The sequence below is a fragment of the Aptenodytes patagonicus genome, chromosome Z (genome assembly GCF_965638725.1).
Source record: "Aptenodytes patagonicus chromosome Z, bAptPat1.pri.cur, whole genome shotgun sequence".
NCBI classification, from domain to species: Eukaryota; Metazoa; Chordata; class Aves; order Sphenisciformes; family Spheniscidae; genus Aptenodytes; species Aptenodytes patagonicus.
This window is the reverse complement of record NC_134982.1, coordinates 41,480,171-41,496,841: the sequence shown is the minus strand read 5'-3', so window position 1 is coordinate 41,496,841 and position 16,671 is coordinate 41,480,171. Positions and strand designations below refer to the sequence as shown.

The 16,671-nt window shown below is 42.6% G+C and overlaps 1 protein-coding gene across 1 annotated transcript in view; it reads left to right on the top strand.

Moving 5' to 3' along the window:
- The first annotated feature begins 9,433 nt into the window (after positions 1-9,433).
- The window catches only part of GDA (guanine deaminase), a 31,821-nt gene continuing 24,583 nt past the window's right edge, over positions 9,434-16,671 (top strand). Inside the window, exons 1-3 of the mRNA XM_076362960.1 lie at positions 9,434-9,657; positions 14,493-14,581; positions 16,267-16,438. Of these exons, the coding sequence (XP_076219075.1) occupies positions 9,535-9,657; positions 14,493-14,581; positions 16,267-16,438 (384 nt within the window). The 5' untranslated portion in view covers positions 9,434-9,534. The remainder of the gene's footprint in view (positions 9,658-14,492; positions 14,582-16,266; positions 16,439-16,671) is intronic.

Below are 16,671 nucleotides of genomic sequence, written 5' to 3'. Positions count from 1 at the left end.
CAGCAATAGAGTTCATGCTAGTTGCTGGTCTTCAGTATGCACCACGTGTCTATGCCTAATAAGTGATTACCAGATGAACATGTCTATAGCTGATAAGTGAAACCAGATTTCTGTAGAAACATCCCAGACTGCCTAGTCTTTACTAACAGAAACCTATGCACACGTGAAGAGCAAACTACTGAAGGACCTTGCAGACACGTTGCAGGCGGGGACCTCTCTGTGGCTTCCTGCATGCAATGTCATCATGGGTTCCCTCTGACCAAGAGGGAAAGCATGCCAAGCACACAAGTGGTGCACACAAGTGGACACTGCATGACTCTAAATGTAGACACAAGACAAATCTGCACCCCAAAAAAAAAAAAAAAAAGAAATCCCATCTAGGAAATTTGCATGTCCAGCACAGTAAATTGCTAACATAAATGCATTTATTGGGTGCCAATATGGCACACACATGTAGTACTTTGAAGTTATATGACTGAGTGCTTAAAAGTCAGCAAGCAAGATAAAATAGTAATTTTATGAGGAACACTCACACTACTGAAAACCCTCCGGAAAACACAAGCAAAATGTAGACAAAAACTAGGACTAAGGAAATGGATACAGGAAAGATTAAGGCTTGTCAACATCTGTTCTTTTGCAGCCTTAGGAAATCACATTTTTTGATGTGTCCACATGGTCCCTACAGAGGATACTGACCAGTGCTCTAGGTTACCTGGCTTCTTAGCCAGTAGGCAGCATTCCATAAAAACCTGTTAGGAAAGGAGTGAGGTTGGGAAGCGTTTGTGAAACAATTAATGTTTTGATCAACCTTTAAGGGACAAAAATTCCACTTTTTCCCACTCGTACATATTTGCCTTTTTGGGAGGTAAGGGGACTTTTATCAACTTCTCAACTTGGGTAAATAATACTGACATGCACATCTACATAATGGTTATCATTGCTAAGTTCCTTCCTTTCTCCCCCCACCTTCCTCCTTCCCTCACTTCCCTCTCCGTCTTCTTCTCTAAGAGGAACTACTGGGAAGCTGGAAATGTTGTATACCTCAAATAAGAGACTGATGCTTTTAGAAGGCTTAGAAACCCTGTTTTGGATGGAAAGAGGAAACTTTCTGTCAACAGGTCATAGAAATAAATTCCTTTTCAATTCCAGAGCGGGTAATTCATAAAACTATGTACCTGTGAATAAATAAGTTAGTTAATTCAGTTTACACACATCACTATTACGATCGGAATTCAGTAAGTGTTTGATTTTTTTTTTAATTCTCACTGTATATATATTTATGTTTTAATATCTTCTGGAACAAAGTGATGAAATAATAATACTGTGATATTATTTTTATATTTCTAGTAGACTTCCTCCAACCTGATCACAAAACCTTTCACAATGATTTTACTACTTGACTGAACACTAGCACACATGGAGAGGTCCTTCATACAGCTTAGAAATGCAATTGGTGGTTAATACATCGCAATTATTAAGGTATTTTACAGGAGTAGGTTTGGATGCGTGCATTATTAATTATGTTTGTAAGTTAGATTACTCATCATGGTTCAGAGTTGACAAATCACTCAAGAAGAAAATGAATTCCAGCATTAAGTGGAAGCACGTTGGACAACTGAGCTCATCAGGATTATCAGTCACCATTGTCAGGCAAGGCTAAAGGAGGAAGAGGCAGTCATTTCCTCCTCTTTAAAGCAAGAAACGTGTTCATGTGTGGGCAGCGTTAAAGAGGAAATCAATAGTAACTGCTCACTTCAATTCCTTATGACAATTTATTTTTGTCTACATGTCTTAAGGATTTTATCTTTTGCTAGCAATGCAAAATTAGATAAATGTCCAGTCACTGATAATATGTTGAAGTATATTATTTGGTTTTATGGGTTTTGAGCATGAAAATGAGACTAGCAAGACAGTTTTTTAAAATGGTTAAGTACAGTGGTTTATGATGATGTCATGACTAGAAATCAACTGATCCTGTTCTATTACTAGGATAGGATAGGGTAGAATAGAATAGAATAGAATAGAATAGAATAGAATAGAATAGAATAGAATAGAATAGAATAGACTATTTCAGCTGGAAGGGACCTACAATGATCATCTGGTCCAACTGCCTGACCAATTCAGGGCTGACCAAAAGTTAAAGCAAATTGTTAAGGACACTGTCCAAATGCTTCTTAAACACTGACAGTCATGGGGCACTGACCACCTCTCTAGGAAGCCTGTTCCAGTGTTTGACCACCCTCTCGGTAAAGAAATGGACATTAATTACTAATGTCCAGTCCAAACCTCCCTTGGTGCAGCTTTGAACCATTCCCATGAGTCCTATGACTGGATGCCAGGGAGAAGAGATCAGCACCTCCTTCTCCACTTCCCCTCCTCAGGAAGCTGTAGAGAGCAGTGAGGTTGCCCCTCAGCCTCCTTTTCCCCAAACTAGACAAACCCAGAGCCCTCAGCCACTCCTAATAGGGAATTCCTTCCAGCCCTTTCACCAGCTTTGTTGCCCTCCTGTGGACACATTCAAGGACCTTCACATCCTTCTTAAATTGTGGGGCCCAGAACTGCACACAGTACTCAAGGTGAGGCTGCACCAACGCTGAATACAGCGGGATAATCACCCCTTTTGACCGGCTGGTTATACTGTGTTTGATGCACCCCAGGCTGTGGTTTGCCCCGCTTGGCTGCCAGGGCACACTGCTGGCTCATACTGAGCCTGCTGTCAACCAGCACCCTGAGATCCCTTTCTGCAGGGCTGCTCTCCAGTCACTCCTCTCCCAATTTATACTTGTGCCCTGAGTTACCTCATCCTAGGTGCAGAATCTGGCATTTGGACTTGTTAAATTTCATCCCATTAATCATATCCCAATGCTCCAATCTATCTAGATCCCTCTGCAAGGCCTCTTGTCCCTCCAGAGAGTCAACAGCACCTCCCAGTTTGGTATCATCAGCAAACTTGTTAATGGTGCATTCAACTCCTCTATCCAGATCATTGATAAATATATTGAACCCTATTCTGGCCCTAGAATTGAACCCTGAGGAACACTGCTGGTGACCAGTCACCAGCCAGATGTAGCCCCATTCACTACAACCCTTTGAGCCCTGCCATTCAGTCAGTTCTTCACCCAGCACACTGTGAACCTGCTCACCCCACAGTTGGACGACTTGTCCAAAAGGATGCTGTGAGGGAGAGTATCAAAAACCTTACTAAAATCCAGAAAAACTACATCCACTGCCCTTCTTGTTATCTGAAACAATACTGTCCAGTTTCAACTCTAATTGAGCTTTGACCTTTCATGCCTTCTCCCTGCATATACAAACCACAGCTCTGTACTCTTCTTGTGAAGCCTGACCTCACTTCCAGAGATCATACAATTTCTTTTTCCTCTTGAGCTCCATGAGGAGTTCCCTGTTCAGCCAAGCTGGTCTTTTGCCCTGCTTGCTTGGCTTGTGACACAGTGGGATTGCCTGCTCCTGTGCTTCTAAAAGGTGGTTCTTCACTAATCTACACTGACCAGCACTCGTGGACTCCTAAACCTTCAAAAGCAGATTCCCAGGGTACTTTGCTAAACAGCTCCCTGAATATCTTAAAGTTTGCTCTCCTGAAGTCCAGGGTAGCAACTCTGCTGTCCTTTCTTCTCATTACACTGAAAAATTTAAACTCAACCTTTTCATGATTACTGTGGCCAAGACAGCCACCTACCATCACATCCCCCATGAGTCCTTCTCTATTCACAAGTAGCAAGTTTAGGAGGGCATCTTTCCTAGTTGGCTCACTGAGTACCTGTGACAAGAAGTTATCTCCCACAAACTTCAAGAGTCTCCAAGACCTGCTCATCACAGCAGTATGATATTCCCCAACTGATGTCTGGGAAATTGAAATCTCCCGTAAGAACCAGGGCTACAGATCCAGAAATTTCTCCTAATTGCCTATAGAATAAATCATCAGTGCTTACATCCTGGCTGGGCGATCGGTAGAAGACACCCACTACAACATCTCTTTTGTTTTCCGGCCCCCTAATCCTTACCCAGAGGCTCTCAACCACATCATCACTAACTGTAAAGGCTGTACGATCAAACCTCTCCCTTACATATAGTGTGACACCTCCATCTCGCCTGCCCTGCCTATCCCTCCTGAACAGACTGTAGCACTCCATCCTAGCCCTCCAATCGTGGGACTCATTCCACCAAGTGTCACTAATACCAATGATATTGTAGCTCTAGGAGCTGACCAACCTTTCCAGTTCATCCTGTTTGTTTCTCATACTGCGTGCATTGGTGTACAAGCATTTCAGATATGCTCCTGAGCCCTCCGTGCTCCCAGGAGCAGTGTAAATGTTCCCACTAACATTGCCACCCTCCGGCGATGCCATGCCAACCTTTGGCTTACCTACTGCAATCCTGTTGGTATCCCCGTCCCCTATTGATTCTAGTTTAAAGATCTCTTGATCAGCGCTGCCAGCTTACGCCCAAAGACCTGGTTTCCCCATCAGGACAGGTGGATCCTGTCAGGCCCAAGCATACCTTGTCTCTCGAAGGCTCTTCCATGGTTTAAAACCCCAAAGTTTTGGCAGAGGCAGCAGTCCTGGAGCCAGGTATTGATAACCTGGGCTCGCCTATCTCTTCCAAAGTCTCCCCCCATTACTGGGAGGATTGAGGAAAACACACATTCACCATGTAATGTGATTCCACAGATAAAGTTTTCTCAGTGAAAGGGCTCAGGCAACTACACCAAGTCCTGGTCCAGTTTGTTCCCCATAAACCTCTGTTAACAACAGCAGACACCCAAGTTCTGTTCTATTCTCTCTTAGCACGACCAGAGGTAAAGTCTAGCAAGTATATTGATTTATCCTGTGTGTCTTGTGGAAACTGAAAACAAGTTTGCCAACAAAATCCTTTGGCATGTTTCACCCATTCATGTTTGTACGTCTAGTGAAAGATGAGTTTTACTGATATTTGTGTAGTATTTCCTGGCTTTTCTTAGAACAACTGTGGCTTAGTTACTTCAATTCCTGTTAGGAACAAGGCATTAAACCAGAAAATCTTTACCAGTGTTAAAACTAACATCAGCCAATCTGTGCTTCAGGTAATTATGTATCAGTGAACAAGTAAGATGTACTATCTTTGAATTCTAATGATGGGATATTTTATGAGAGTACTACACCAGTACTGGCCCCTTTTGAAGGTGGAAAACATCAGAAGGTAACTCCAGCTTCCCTTGGAGGGAAGCCTTGCCTTCCCAGGCCTTTGTAGACTTGGGAATCAAAGGCTGAAAGCTCTGTCCGGGACCCGCCCATGGCAGTAAATGAAATGGAGCTTGTATGTATGATCTTTGCTTCTTACCCTTTTTGGGTGGGGTAGTTTTCAGTTTTAGATGGAGTTGGAAAAATAAAGTATTGTAAACAGATTTTGATGATATAAATGTTTCAGGGAAAATGACGTGCTTAAAGTTGCCTGTGCTGGATTAACCCTAGCTCCCAACTTAATTTCACATTGGAGAGTAGATATTTATCATGCTTCACTTTCTTTCTTTTTCTGAATAATCACAAGTATTTGCTGCATACTCAGCTCTTTCTTTTACAGACAAAAATCACTCAATAGCAGATAAATCAATTATATTTTGTCTTGCCATTGACTTAGTTGCTATGTTACAAATTACATACAAGGTACAATTTGACCCTAAAATGCAATAAGAACATTCACTTCTATATCAGAACAATAATTATTGTACCCTGATGCTCAGGCTCTGTAGGCACTTACCTCAGCAGAGTCCTGACAATAGGAGCTTCTGTTCGGTGGCATGTACCCCATCAACTATTTTTTGAAAGCGGGGGGAGGAAGAAGTTCCTTTTTCTTACATTTCTCAGATGTTGCAGGATCAGTTTAGGTGCTCTGAAACTTTGAAACAAGGCATTGTACTCTTGCTTTGTATAGTGTATCAAGTGAAACAAAACATCAGAAAGTGAAAGGGTTAATGAGAATGAAGGCACTCTAAACCTGCTAAAATCTGTCCTTCTGCTCCCAGAAGTACATTGACAGATTATTCTTCTAGTCTTGAAGCTGTTTGGCTTCAGGACTCAGCCTAAAGACTCATTTCTATAATTGACTAGAAGACAACGATTTAGAAGACAAAGAGAGTCTGAAAAGCTACTGAATGGTGAGACAGACCTTTTTTTTTTTAACAGCAGTAGACCAAAGTACAGTGATGATGTACTTTAACATAAATGTGCTAATCCAGGTATGATGATTTCAAGGATCTTCTAAAGCTAAGGTTTATTTTAAAATGCTATTCAAACAAAACATTGCGTAATTTGTAAGAAGCTAAATCTCTCTCTCCAGACCCTCAACCATTTTGCAAAAAAAAGCAAGTTATTTCAACCACTCTTTAAGTTAATTAGTATGTACTTAACACAACAGAGCATTACATTTCTATCCAAGGAGATAAAGTGCCTAGCCCAGTGCATCCCAGTAAAACTAAACATACATCAGTGTAATCCTCTTATAATATCTTGGAAGAATGACTCAGTTTTTCACAGCTGGCCGAGGTCTCGTGTTGAGCCATGTCAATATCTAGGGCATGCATGTGTAACTTGCAAACTAATAACCAAAAAAAGTCTGGGAGGAGGGAAGGGTGTTAGCCGTTCTTCCACCTTCCTCTTCAGGGGGGCTCGCAAGCTCTCCCACATGACAGCTGGAAAAAGCAGAAGAGACCTCTAGCTCTTTTAACAGTGACATTATTAAAACTTCACAGTGTTTGGAACCTACTTATGGCAATAAATTTATCATTAACAGTGTTTGTTACTGACATTTCTCCCTAAAAGTGCTAAAGGAAGAAACTGTCTCTTTTTGGTTTTCTTCTCGTGCATAAATACTGGATGGATTAAATCTCACTGAAATCAGTGGAGTAAGTATCACCCTTTATGTAAGGTAGCTGGAGGAAATCCCTGAGATTTTTAATGGAAAACCAGGCTTGAAGCAGTCTTAGATTCTCAGGAGCAGCCCACATGCCCACCAAATGCAACCAAAGGGTTTCTCAGGAACAGTGATCTCAGCTGAATATTACTTTGGACAGCAGTGTTTGAGTGTCTGGGTAGCAGCCAGCACAAGAGCTCACGATCTGAAGCCAAAAGCCGCATGTAGCCTGATGTGAGTTAAGTGAAGCACACATACCTAGGGCAGCATACTGGAGAGGACACCATACGGTGGGACCCAGCTACCTTGAAAAATCGGGCTAGCTGCTGCCACGACGGCAGAGGCAAGTTGTATGGAGCAGTAGCTATTGCTGGAGAAAATTGTTTTCACTCTTCTGTTCACAGGAGGAGCAAGTGAGCTTACCTCTGCAGAGCCTGGTCTCTGTTCACCCTATTTCTCAGCTCTACTCCCTCTACCTTTTGTTATTCAGTGGCAAAACCAGCCTACCTCTCACTCCTTATCCTTCATGCGGCAAAAGACAGTTTTCCTCGCCTGGGGTCACAGCTTGGAACACAGCTCATTTCAGCTGCAGCCTTAATAAACACAGCAGTATCACCCTTAGAAACATTTTTGTAAGAGGTCTTTTGCAACTGCTAACTTAAAAGACTTTTGGTGCTGTTTTTTTAAATTTATTACTCTGCTGTTCAAGGAAGCAGGAAGTATTACAGTGTTGTAAGCAAACTGAATTGCATGAAAGATTCTCATGCCAGTTTCTTCTCCAAACTAGATTAACCTGCAAGACCAATTTGTGTTTTGTTTTGTTTGCTAGCTTCTTACATCAGAGAGATTAGAAACACAATAAAAAACCACCACGTGTCTTAAAAAATCCATTTTATCTCATTGGGAGTCTTCTTAAACTACAAGACCTCTCACGAGAGATTACTGATATCAGCATGTAAGAGTCACTTTCACATGCCCATTTTGTTTTGGACACTCTTTATGGCCTGACTAAGCTGATAGCAAAGTCAAGGTAAGATCTTACCGTTGGAGTCAGCAAGTCCACTTTTTTCTTAAACTTGCTTCACGGTAACCTAAAGCATGCTTATGCAAAGAAGGCACGATAAAGGCTGATGACATGCCTGTAGCAGACCAAAATTAAATTAATTCTGTGCTTTCCCACTATGTCTTTCTCTCCTCCCACCATTGATCTGGAGAGCCTGTAGGAAAGATAATCTGCTATGCATTTGTATAGTGTCAGCACAGTGGGAAGTGCAAAGGTCTTTTAATGATAAACTATGGATAATGATAAACTAAAGGACAAACTTCACAATCCAACTTGGAGAATGACAGCGTCAGTGCCCTTGGTGCCAAGTTGGTTCATCACATGACAACCTGATGAAGAAAGTTGTCTTCAAACGGGAATTCAGAGGACACTCATGGTATTATCCTCCGTGTACATCATTCTGGCCCCATGAAGTCTTATCCCACTATTTTCAATAGAGATCCTCTTAGCACGTGTTCATGATATACTTTGACTTAGGTTATTGGGGCAGAATATGGTTCTAGAAGTGCAGTTCTCTGTGTTAACAAAATTCATTTTTCTCTGCCTTTGGTTTTCCTGAGGCTGTTTTCTCTTTTTCTGCAGATACATCTCCACTGAATGAGGCATTTGGCTGCCTACATCTGGTAGTTCTGGTACCTCAGCTGGCATCTATTTTCTACTCCTATACCTTACTAATGTGCAGTACAGGGGATGAGGACTGAGGAGGCAGTCTGAGAGATTAATCTTGGAGCACTGAGTACAACAGAACAGGTGAAACAAAGCAGTAACTGCCACCTCAAAATACATGTTTAAAGTTTATAATATTTTTAAATTAGGTCTATTCTTCTGAAAATGTCCAATAAATTTCCTAGTGCTGCAGGCACAGAGCAACAGGTTACAAGCTGCTGGCAGCTTGTGGCAGAGCAAGCTTACAAACTCAACCTGATCTAATTGAAGATGTCCCTGCCGATGGCAGGGGGTTGGACGAGATGACCTTTAGAGGTCCCTTCCAACCCAAACTATTCTATGATTCTATGATTCTAAATGAAACTTTTGAAAGTGGTTACAACCGCCAGGGTGGTTGCAAAAGTTAGTTGCCAGACACTCGTAAGGTGTTGCCAGACACTTTGTCGGATCTCTCACTACTTCCCAGGAAGTAACTGGGACCCCAAAACCCACCGGGCATCGCTCCAGGCTCTTGCGCCTCTTAAACGGGTGAGGACCCATCCCTGCGCGGGGGGGGGGGGGGGGGGGTCCGGCGGTGGGGGTGGCTGACGGTTTGGGGCGGTGGGGTACCCCTGGCATCTCTCCGCCGCGTCCCGGCCGCCCTCGGGCACCTCCCGCCTCCCGCCCGGCGGCGTCGGGGGAAGGGGAAGGGGGAGGCCCGGACTCCCGCCCTCCCTCCGCCAAAACCACTCCCCGAAGAGAAAGTCACCAGGGGGTGGGGTAAAGGTGACAGCTCCAGGAAGCCGCCGCCGGCACTGGGAGACACCGAGGGGCGGCAGCCCGCTGTGTGGCAGCTCCCAGCCGACTCCGCCACGGCGAAGCGAGCCCCGCCGGCGGCCGCCAGCCCGCCCGCCGCCGCCATGGGCTCTCCTCAGCGACCGCCGCTCGCCCACGTCTTCAGGGGGACCTTCGTACACTCCGTCCCCTCCGCGCCCATGAAGATCCTCCACGGACACCTGCTGGGGGTGGACGATAGCGGGACGGTGAGCGCGGGGGGCGAGGGAAGGGGTGTTGCGGGGGCGGCTGGTCCGGGCGGCCTGGGGGCGGCGTGGGGAGGTGCCCGAGCCGCCGTCCCGAGCCGCTCCGCTCCGCCGGGGCGGTGGTCTCCAGGTGTCCCGCTCTCCCCCAGTGTCCCCCGGCTCGGGGCGGAAGCCACCCTTTTCGGTCCCGAGTCCCGGTCCGGGGGTGGTGAGGGGCAGGGCCGCCTCCGCCGGTCTGTGGGCAGACAGTGGAAGATTTTGGCACTCGAAGTACTCGGAGTCTGTCTGCAAGAGAAAAGAGCCGCGGAGAAGGGATTTCATGCTTGCAGGAGCTGGAGATAGCTGGGGCGGCGCCTTATCTCCTTGGCACGAGTCTGCAGGTAGCCTAAATCTGTTTTTGAAGTGTGCTAAATGTTTCCAAAACAGCAGCGCGCCTGGACCGGGCATTCTTTCAGATTCTCTCAGTTTTCTTTCAGTTTCACAAGCGGGGTTTTCATTCTCAAAGTACCAAAATAATGATTGTGCGTAACTGCCGTGTGCTCCATGTACTCACGCATAGCCTTCCGAGTGAGGCTTTTTTTTTTTTGTCGCAAGAAAAACCATGGCATATACCCATAGGGAGTTAGGAAGATGATGACGTTGGGTATGTTAGTGGTACAAGTCAAGTTTAAAACAAGTGTTGCACTTACTGATAATGCAGGGTCTATTCTGGCAGGGACGCTGTATCATTCCCTTAACAATATCACAGGTGAAACTCAGTTTCACAGTGCACGTCATGTAGGTTGACTGGTAATTTCTTATTACCAATAACATATATAGGTAATATGTTAACATATTAATAACATATATAGGTACCCTATATATAATAAAAAAGGTAATTTTCTTTCTTGTGGCTAAATAACAGGCTTCAGTGTGTCAAGCTTCAGTAGCATTTGAAATCTGTGCAAAGCACACTTTGAGCCCTTACAGTGTTTATTTTCTGTGTTCATACAGGTCCATCAGGGCCTGTTTCAAGACAGCCCTCTTATAGCTCTGAAGGGGTCTGGTGCAAGGCATAGCAAAGTCTATGAGAAGCTGTATTTTGGTGTACGGGAGGTGAATAAAAACATACACAACTATGTATTGGCTAGCGTCAACTAAAAACATTAGAACTGAATGAAAAAAGGGTTTGGTTTGTGTAACTCAGGTGCAGGAGGCAGAAACTAATACCCCATCCCACTCTCTCTAATGGCAATTTCTGGAAAAGGGTCCCTACTCAGCATCCTTAGAAAATTAAGACCTTTAAGTGATTTTCTTGAAAAACAGGTAACTTAGTAAGCTATACCTAGGGATCTGTGCTCTCAGTCACTCTCTTCGCTTCTCCTAGTGAACAAGGATTCACTGGATATTGTTTTCCTTGCATAAATTGACACATTCTCATGCAGCTGTTTTAAAAAAAAATATTTTCCAGTAAAAAACTGTTGTCCAAAAATAAAAGTCCCACCAGAGTACAGTAACCAGGACTTTCATTTTCTTCTCTTTTTAATACAAATTCTTGGCATTTTACCATGCCAGGGTCTGATACAGCGAGTTTTGGTACCCTTTAGCCTATTACTCACAATTTAACCTCATGCAGAACTTCCACTGGAATCACGGAAGAGTTGGCTTTTCAAGAAGGACATGGTGGTTAGAAAATTGCTTTCCTTTATTGTCCAAATTTACACCAAAACTGTTTCAGTATTACTCCCAAAGAAGTAAGTTCAACTAAACAGGTATCGTTCTTTTGCCTCATGTTGCTGACTCCATCATGGAAAAATCTTGCATGGTCTCTCACAGGGCGAACGAATCAGGTTTTGTGAGCAGCCATATCCTGTTCTCCAGCATGAGTCCCTGCCTGCCCTCCAAGGGACAAGAGCATACAAGCAGTGCCACAGGAACACTGCCCAGACCCCCACTGCACATGGGGATGCTTGGCTGGTAAAGGCCACGGATGAAATGTCAGCTCTCAGTGCTTTACCTGTAGATGAAAAGGGAGCTTTAGCAAGGAAAACGCTGCTGTCAGGTATGAAGACCCAAGTTATTGTTAAGTTAGCAAAATAAGGACTGTGTTTAACTGGGTGGTTTGCAGAGCAGCGTGGTGCTGGAAATAGAGACAGGTTCAAAGTGTGAGTTATCATTGAAATGTTGGTGTAATTAACTTAGTTGAGTAGAATATTAAGTAAATAGAACAATTATTAAGCTAAAAGCTCCTGTTGAAGGCATGAAAAGAGTAAGAGTTGTGGAATAAAAGTTAATATTGTTAAGTACTGCCAAACATAAGTGTTTGATTTAAGCCAGCTGGGATAGCAAGTGATGTGTGTTGGCTGTACAAGGAAGAAGGTACCAAGGCACCAACATCCACTTGGAGTTCGTTGCTTAGCCTTTCTCAGCAGGTTGGGCTGTTTGTTCAGGAGCTGGATTTAATAAGTGCTCCTTTCTCTCATCTAGCCTCACATTCCAGTTTTGGGAACTAGGCAAGCAATAGGCATCATGTCTCTAATTGCAAAAATCAGCTAATCATTGTGGCAACAGAGGGGGAAGAGAAGCATGTGGGAGGGGAAAGAAGGATGGACCCCTTATTCATGTTCATCTATGAATGTCACAGCCAGAAACAAAGTAACACAGGCACTGTTGGATCAAAAACCCCTGTGTTCCTTCAGCCAGTATTGTTCACTTTCCATTCTTTTGGTAGCAGTTATTTGCACTGAGGCGCTTGGAGGCAGTCAGGGTTTACCACGTCAGGGTTGATGCATAGTTTAGTGGACCAGCTATGCGTTGGTGGAGGAGCTTTGGGCATCTCTTGGAATAAAAAAGGCCTGAGCTAGGCACCAGGCTAGGGAGGTCTCAGCTCCTCATCTTTGGATCCTTTAGCCCCATCACATGGTTGACACATCACAACTGACCAAAGTGTTTGGGCACTGGTGTTAGCAGCTGTTGATCCTGCTTTTTGTGATACACCTTTCTCAAAGTGCTGGTTATTATCCTTGACTTCCTTCTTTACAAGCCGAAGGTCTTAGTCTTGCCTGTGCACTTCTCTTGACTCTGTGGTGACTCTGCCGTAGAGTTTTTTCTCGCTTTTACAGTGTTAGTGTCCAGAACTAATTTAAAGGACCAGTGCACCAGGTTGGTTACCTTGAATGTACAAGCAAATACTCAAGCAAATGTCCAAGCCTGGGACCTCAAAGACCTTAAAGCATTCAGTGTTAGAAAGGTGGCCAGAGCAAATTCATCCTAAAGCAATGGGGAACATCTCTTGGGTGACCAAGGAGTTCTGTTGGGAAGTTTGTTTGAAAAGAGTATAGATGTCTTGCTGATTCATCCATAGCTGTCTTTGACAATAATGGACCAGGTGTCAGGTTTAGGATTGATTTCATTTGTCCAGCTCCCTTGAAACGTATTTTCTTCATTCTTCTGTGATTTAAGTGTTTTATTTATCTGCACCCTAAGAGTATATAATAGTCACTTCTCTTCCATGGCAACGCCTGTTTCCAGAATTTGCCATCTGGTGTTTCATGTTTCTTTCTCTCTTTCCTTTTTTCCCCTTTTTTTTCAGCAGCTCTAACATTACTCATTCTGCATCCATTTTGACTTCAGCATCTGAGTGACATTTTCTTTATTGCTCATCAGAAATTTCAGTAGGTCTGTATTCTAGGCCCTCTGCAGATATATAGCTAATTAAGCTGGTTATATTCCCCTTTAGAAGGAGAGAGATGCTGCTTCATATGAAGTATTAATGGACTATAATATTCTTGCAATTTTTGCTAGTGTGGTATTTATTTATATGCTATGATTTTAATAGGGTTTTTCTGACTACAAATTTAAAACATCTGCTCTTTAGACAGTGTAAATCATATAAGCCATCTGTGCATTTAAAAGACTAGGCAGCCAAAAACTTCTTGTCTACAGTTTAGCAGCCTTTGCGTATTTTTCTCTATACAAAAAATAGAAAATGCAAAAGGTAATGTCATACACATAAAAAAATGGGCGTGCAGATAGCTGCTAAACAGTGCATTTTTGGTCCTCTTGATCCTCTTAACTTCCTTCCTATTGCTTTTTTACACCTATTTGATCTTGCCTTTACATGTGTTTTTTTAATTGCTGCCTTAGAAACTGCTGTCATGAGGGTGATACAGGCCCCCAGTGTGGGAATCTTCACAGGGCCAGAAGGATGCCAATAGCAGTAAGATTACTCCCTTGAACTTAGAGGAACGAGCTCTTATACCAAGGGAGTTAGATTGTAGTTTTTCTGAAATAAATAAAGATGTTAGGCATGCTTTTAATCTGTTGTGGAAAATGAAAAGATATCCACATTTTTTCCATCAACTCTTCCTAGGAATTTAAAAAATAAAAAAAAACCCCAACATTAACAACACGAGCAGAAAATTAGAAAATACTTAGCTCAGTGTCAGCCAGTCCTAGGCAAAGCAATTAATTTGACACCTCTGGTGCTGAATACTGTAATTGCATTCCTGTAAGGCTGTTGCACACCTCCACAACGAACAACCATACTGCTAGCATGGTGGTACGTTACAGAAATGCCAGTGGACACTGAAGTCTGTGCGGTTCTGCCCATGTATTACTTGAGAATGAATTAATTGTTTTCTTACAAGTTACAAAGTGGGTGCAGTTATTCACTGGATTTTGAGTAGGTATTTCAAAATCATGCTTGATAGTCAGGAAGAACAAGTATTTCAATGCAAACCTATCACCTTTGTAGTAAGTGTGTAAAATCTGTTTTAAGATATGACTTGTTTTGGCTTCATGTAAAGCTGATGTGGGATACAGGTTTAAAGTATCTAACTATGCTTTCTTCCTTTTAGATTGCGTTTTTGGAACAGACTGATCAGCAAGAGCAACTGGCTAAGAAGTGGGGGTTCAAAACATCTGACATAAGAGAACTGAGTAACCAGTATGTGTTTTGTTTAGATTAATTTCAGCAAATGCAGTTTATACTCTGGGTGAAGTAATGCGAGTCTCTGTGAATACATTTTGGCAGGGAGCACATTAAATCCAATCTCATGGGCAAAACTCCCTTTCAGCTCTGTGAGAGCTCTTAGCCCAAGAGCTGCCTGCATCCTGAATGGGACTTGGAGGGTGGACAGTCTGTGTGCTTTTTGCATTTCTTGGTTTGGGACTGCAGCCATGGCTGAATTGTGCTGGCTGATTTACACTGCACAGAACAAAAAGCCATATTTACCTTTCATACGTGACCTCTTCTGTGCTTACAGAAGTAAATGATGTTCTTTCTTGAGATTACATTTTATTTCCGTTTTGTTAGCAGCAGGCAGTGCCTAACTAGCTCGAAACTCTAGACTTAGTAAATGTAGATAACACTAACACTACAGATATAAAACTCAATTATTTGGACACTCCCTAATAAAAACTAATAAAATTAGAAGATTTATACCTTCTAAACACAGAGCCTTGGATTTCTAACTGTTTTGCAGCTAAAGCGTTTCTTTTTATTTCAGCCAGTGAAATCCACCACCTTTCTGGTGAAGTGGAATAATTTGGGATTGCACCTACTATGTTTTGCATGTAGTAGCACAACTGTAAACGACCTGTGGCTTAGAATCTTGAGCTGCTGCGTCATTTTAGTGTTCAGTTGTTAAAAAATCTGTATGCTTTTTTGGAAGGCTAATCATACAGAATATATGAGTCATCAGATGTTTTCTTCACTTGAAATAGCCTGAGGAAAATGGAAAGGGCTGGGAATATGGATCAGATTGAGAAAGATCTTTCAGCATTTCTAGCATGCAGGAAAACAGGAAGAAGGGGAGCTACAAAGAGACGAAATCAGTGTTCATTCAGTAGTCAGGGAGATGGGAAGAGGAGTGAGAGAAATTTTATACTGTATGGAGTTCCAGCACAAAACAGAATAATTATAGCAATTTCCTGGTAATGTTGATATGTTCATCCCTGTTATTGCATGAACACTGCATGACAACAAACAATATTACAGTTCCATTGTAAATATGCCTTTCCTGTCAAGATACTGAGCAGAGATTTTTTTCACCAGTGCCTGTGTCTGCATTTGTAGACACAGTGGCTGTTCTTCCATTAAAACTTGAAATTCATTGATTGTATATAGAGAGAGACACACATATGTAATGTAGAGGAAAACTGGGATACAGAAAGTTACAGTTTTGTAAATATAATCGTCTGGCAGCTAGAGACATTCTAAATATATCCATACTAGGAAGCAAGACTGTGCTCAAATCTTCTCTTTCTCAGGTGGATTCTATGGTGGAGTAATTTTAGTTATTGTGAAGTCAGTTTGGCTTTATTTGTTGGTATTTAGTCTGGATAAATATTAAAGAGAATGGAATTCATCGTGCTTTTATATTGTTTTTCTCTGTGTTAGCTATATATAAGTCTGTGTAAAAGTTACTATTCAACTGCCTGATACTGTAAAAGGAGTATGGGTAGACGTACACTAGGAGTTGATAGGCTGATGCTGAAAGAGGAAGGTTAATCTGTACTTGCCATTTGCTCTGGTGGATTTTGGTCAAACATACTGTTTAAAGCAAAACTACTTACCGTGGAAAATTTTGTGACATTTTGGACTATTATAATTTTCTTTTCTTTCCCTAGTGAATTCTTCATGCCAGGAATGGTTGATACACACATTCATGCCCCTCAGTATTCCTTTACTGGTACAAGAGTAGATCTACCTCTTTTGGAGTGGTTGACTACCTACACATACCCAACAGAAGCCAAATACAAAGACAGTGATTTTGCAGAAGAAGTGTATACCAGAGTTGTTGTAAGTACTGCAAATGCCATTTACCTACTTGATGACATTCCTATTTGTGAAATATATGTGTGTTTTCAGAAGGTCAGTAGAAATAGTAGAGAATGTTTTAATGTCATGAAAACCAGATAAAACCAACAGTATAGCCACTGTTGTAATTGCCAGCCAAGATTGTCCCCTCCTAGTTCCAGTCTTGTTCTGTTGTTGCTGATAAGACAGTTCATTTAATCACATGGTTAACAACA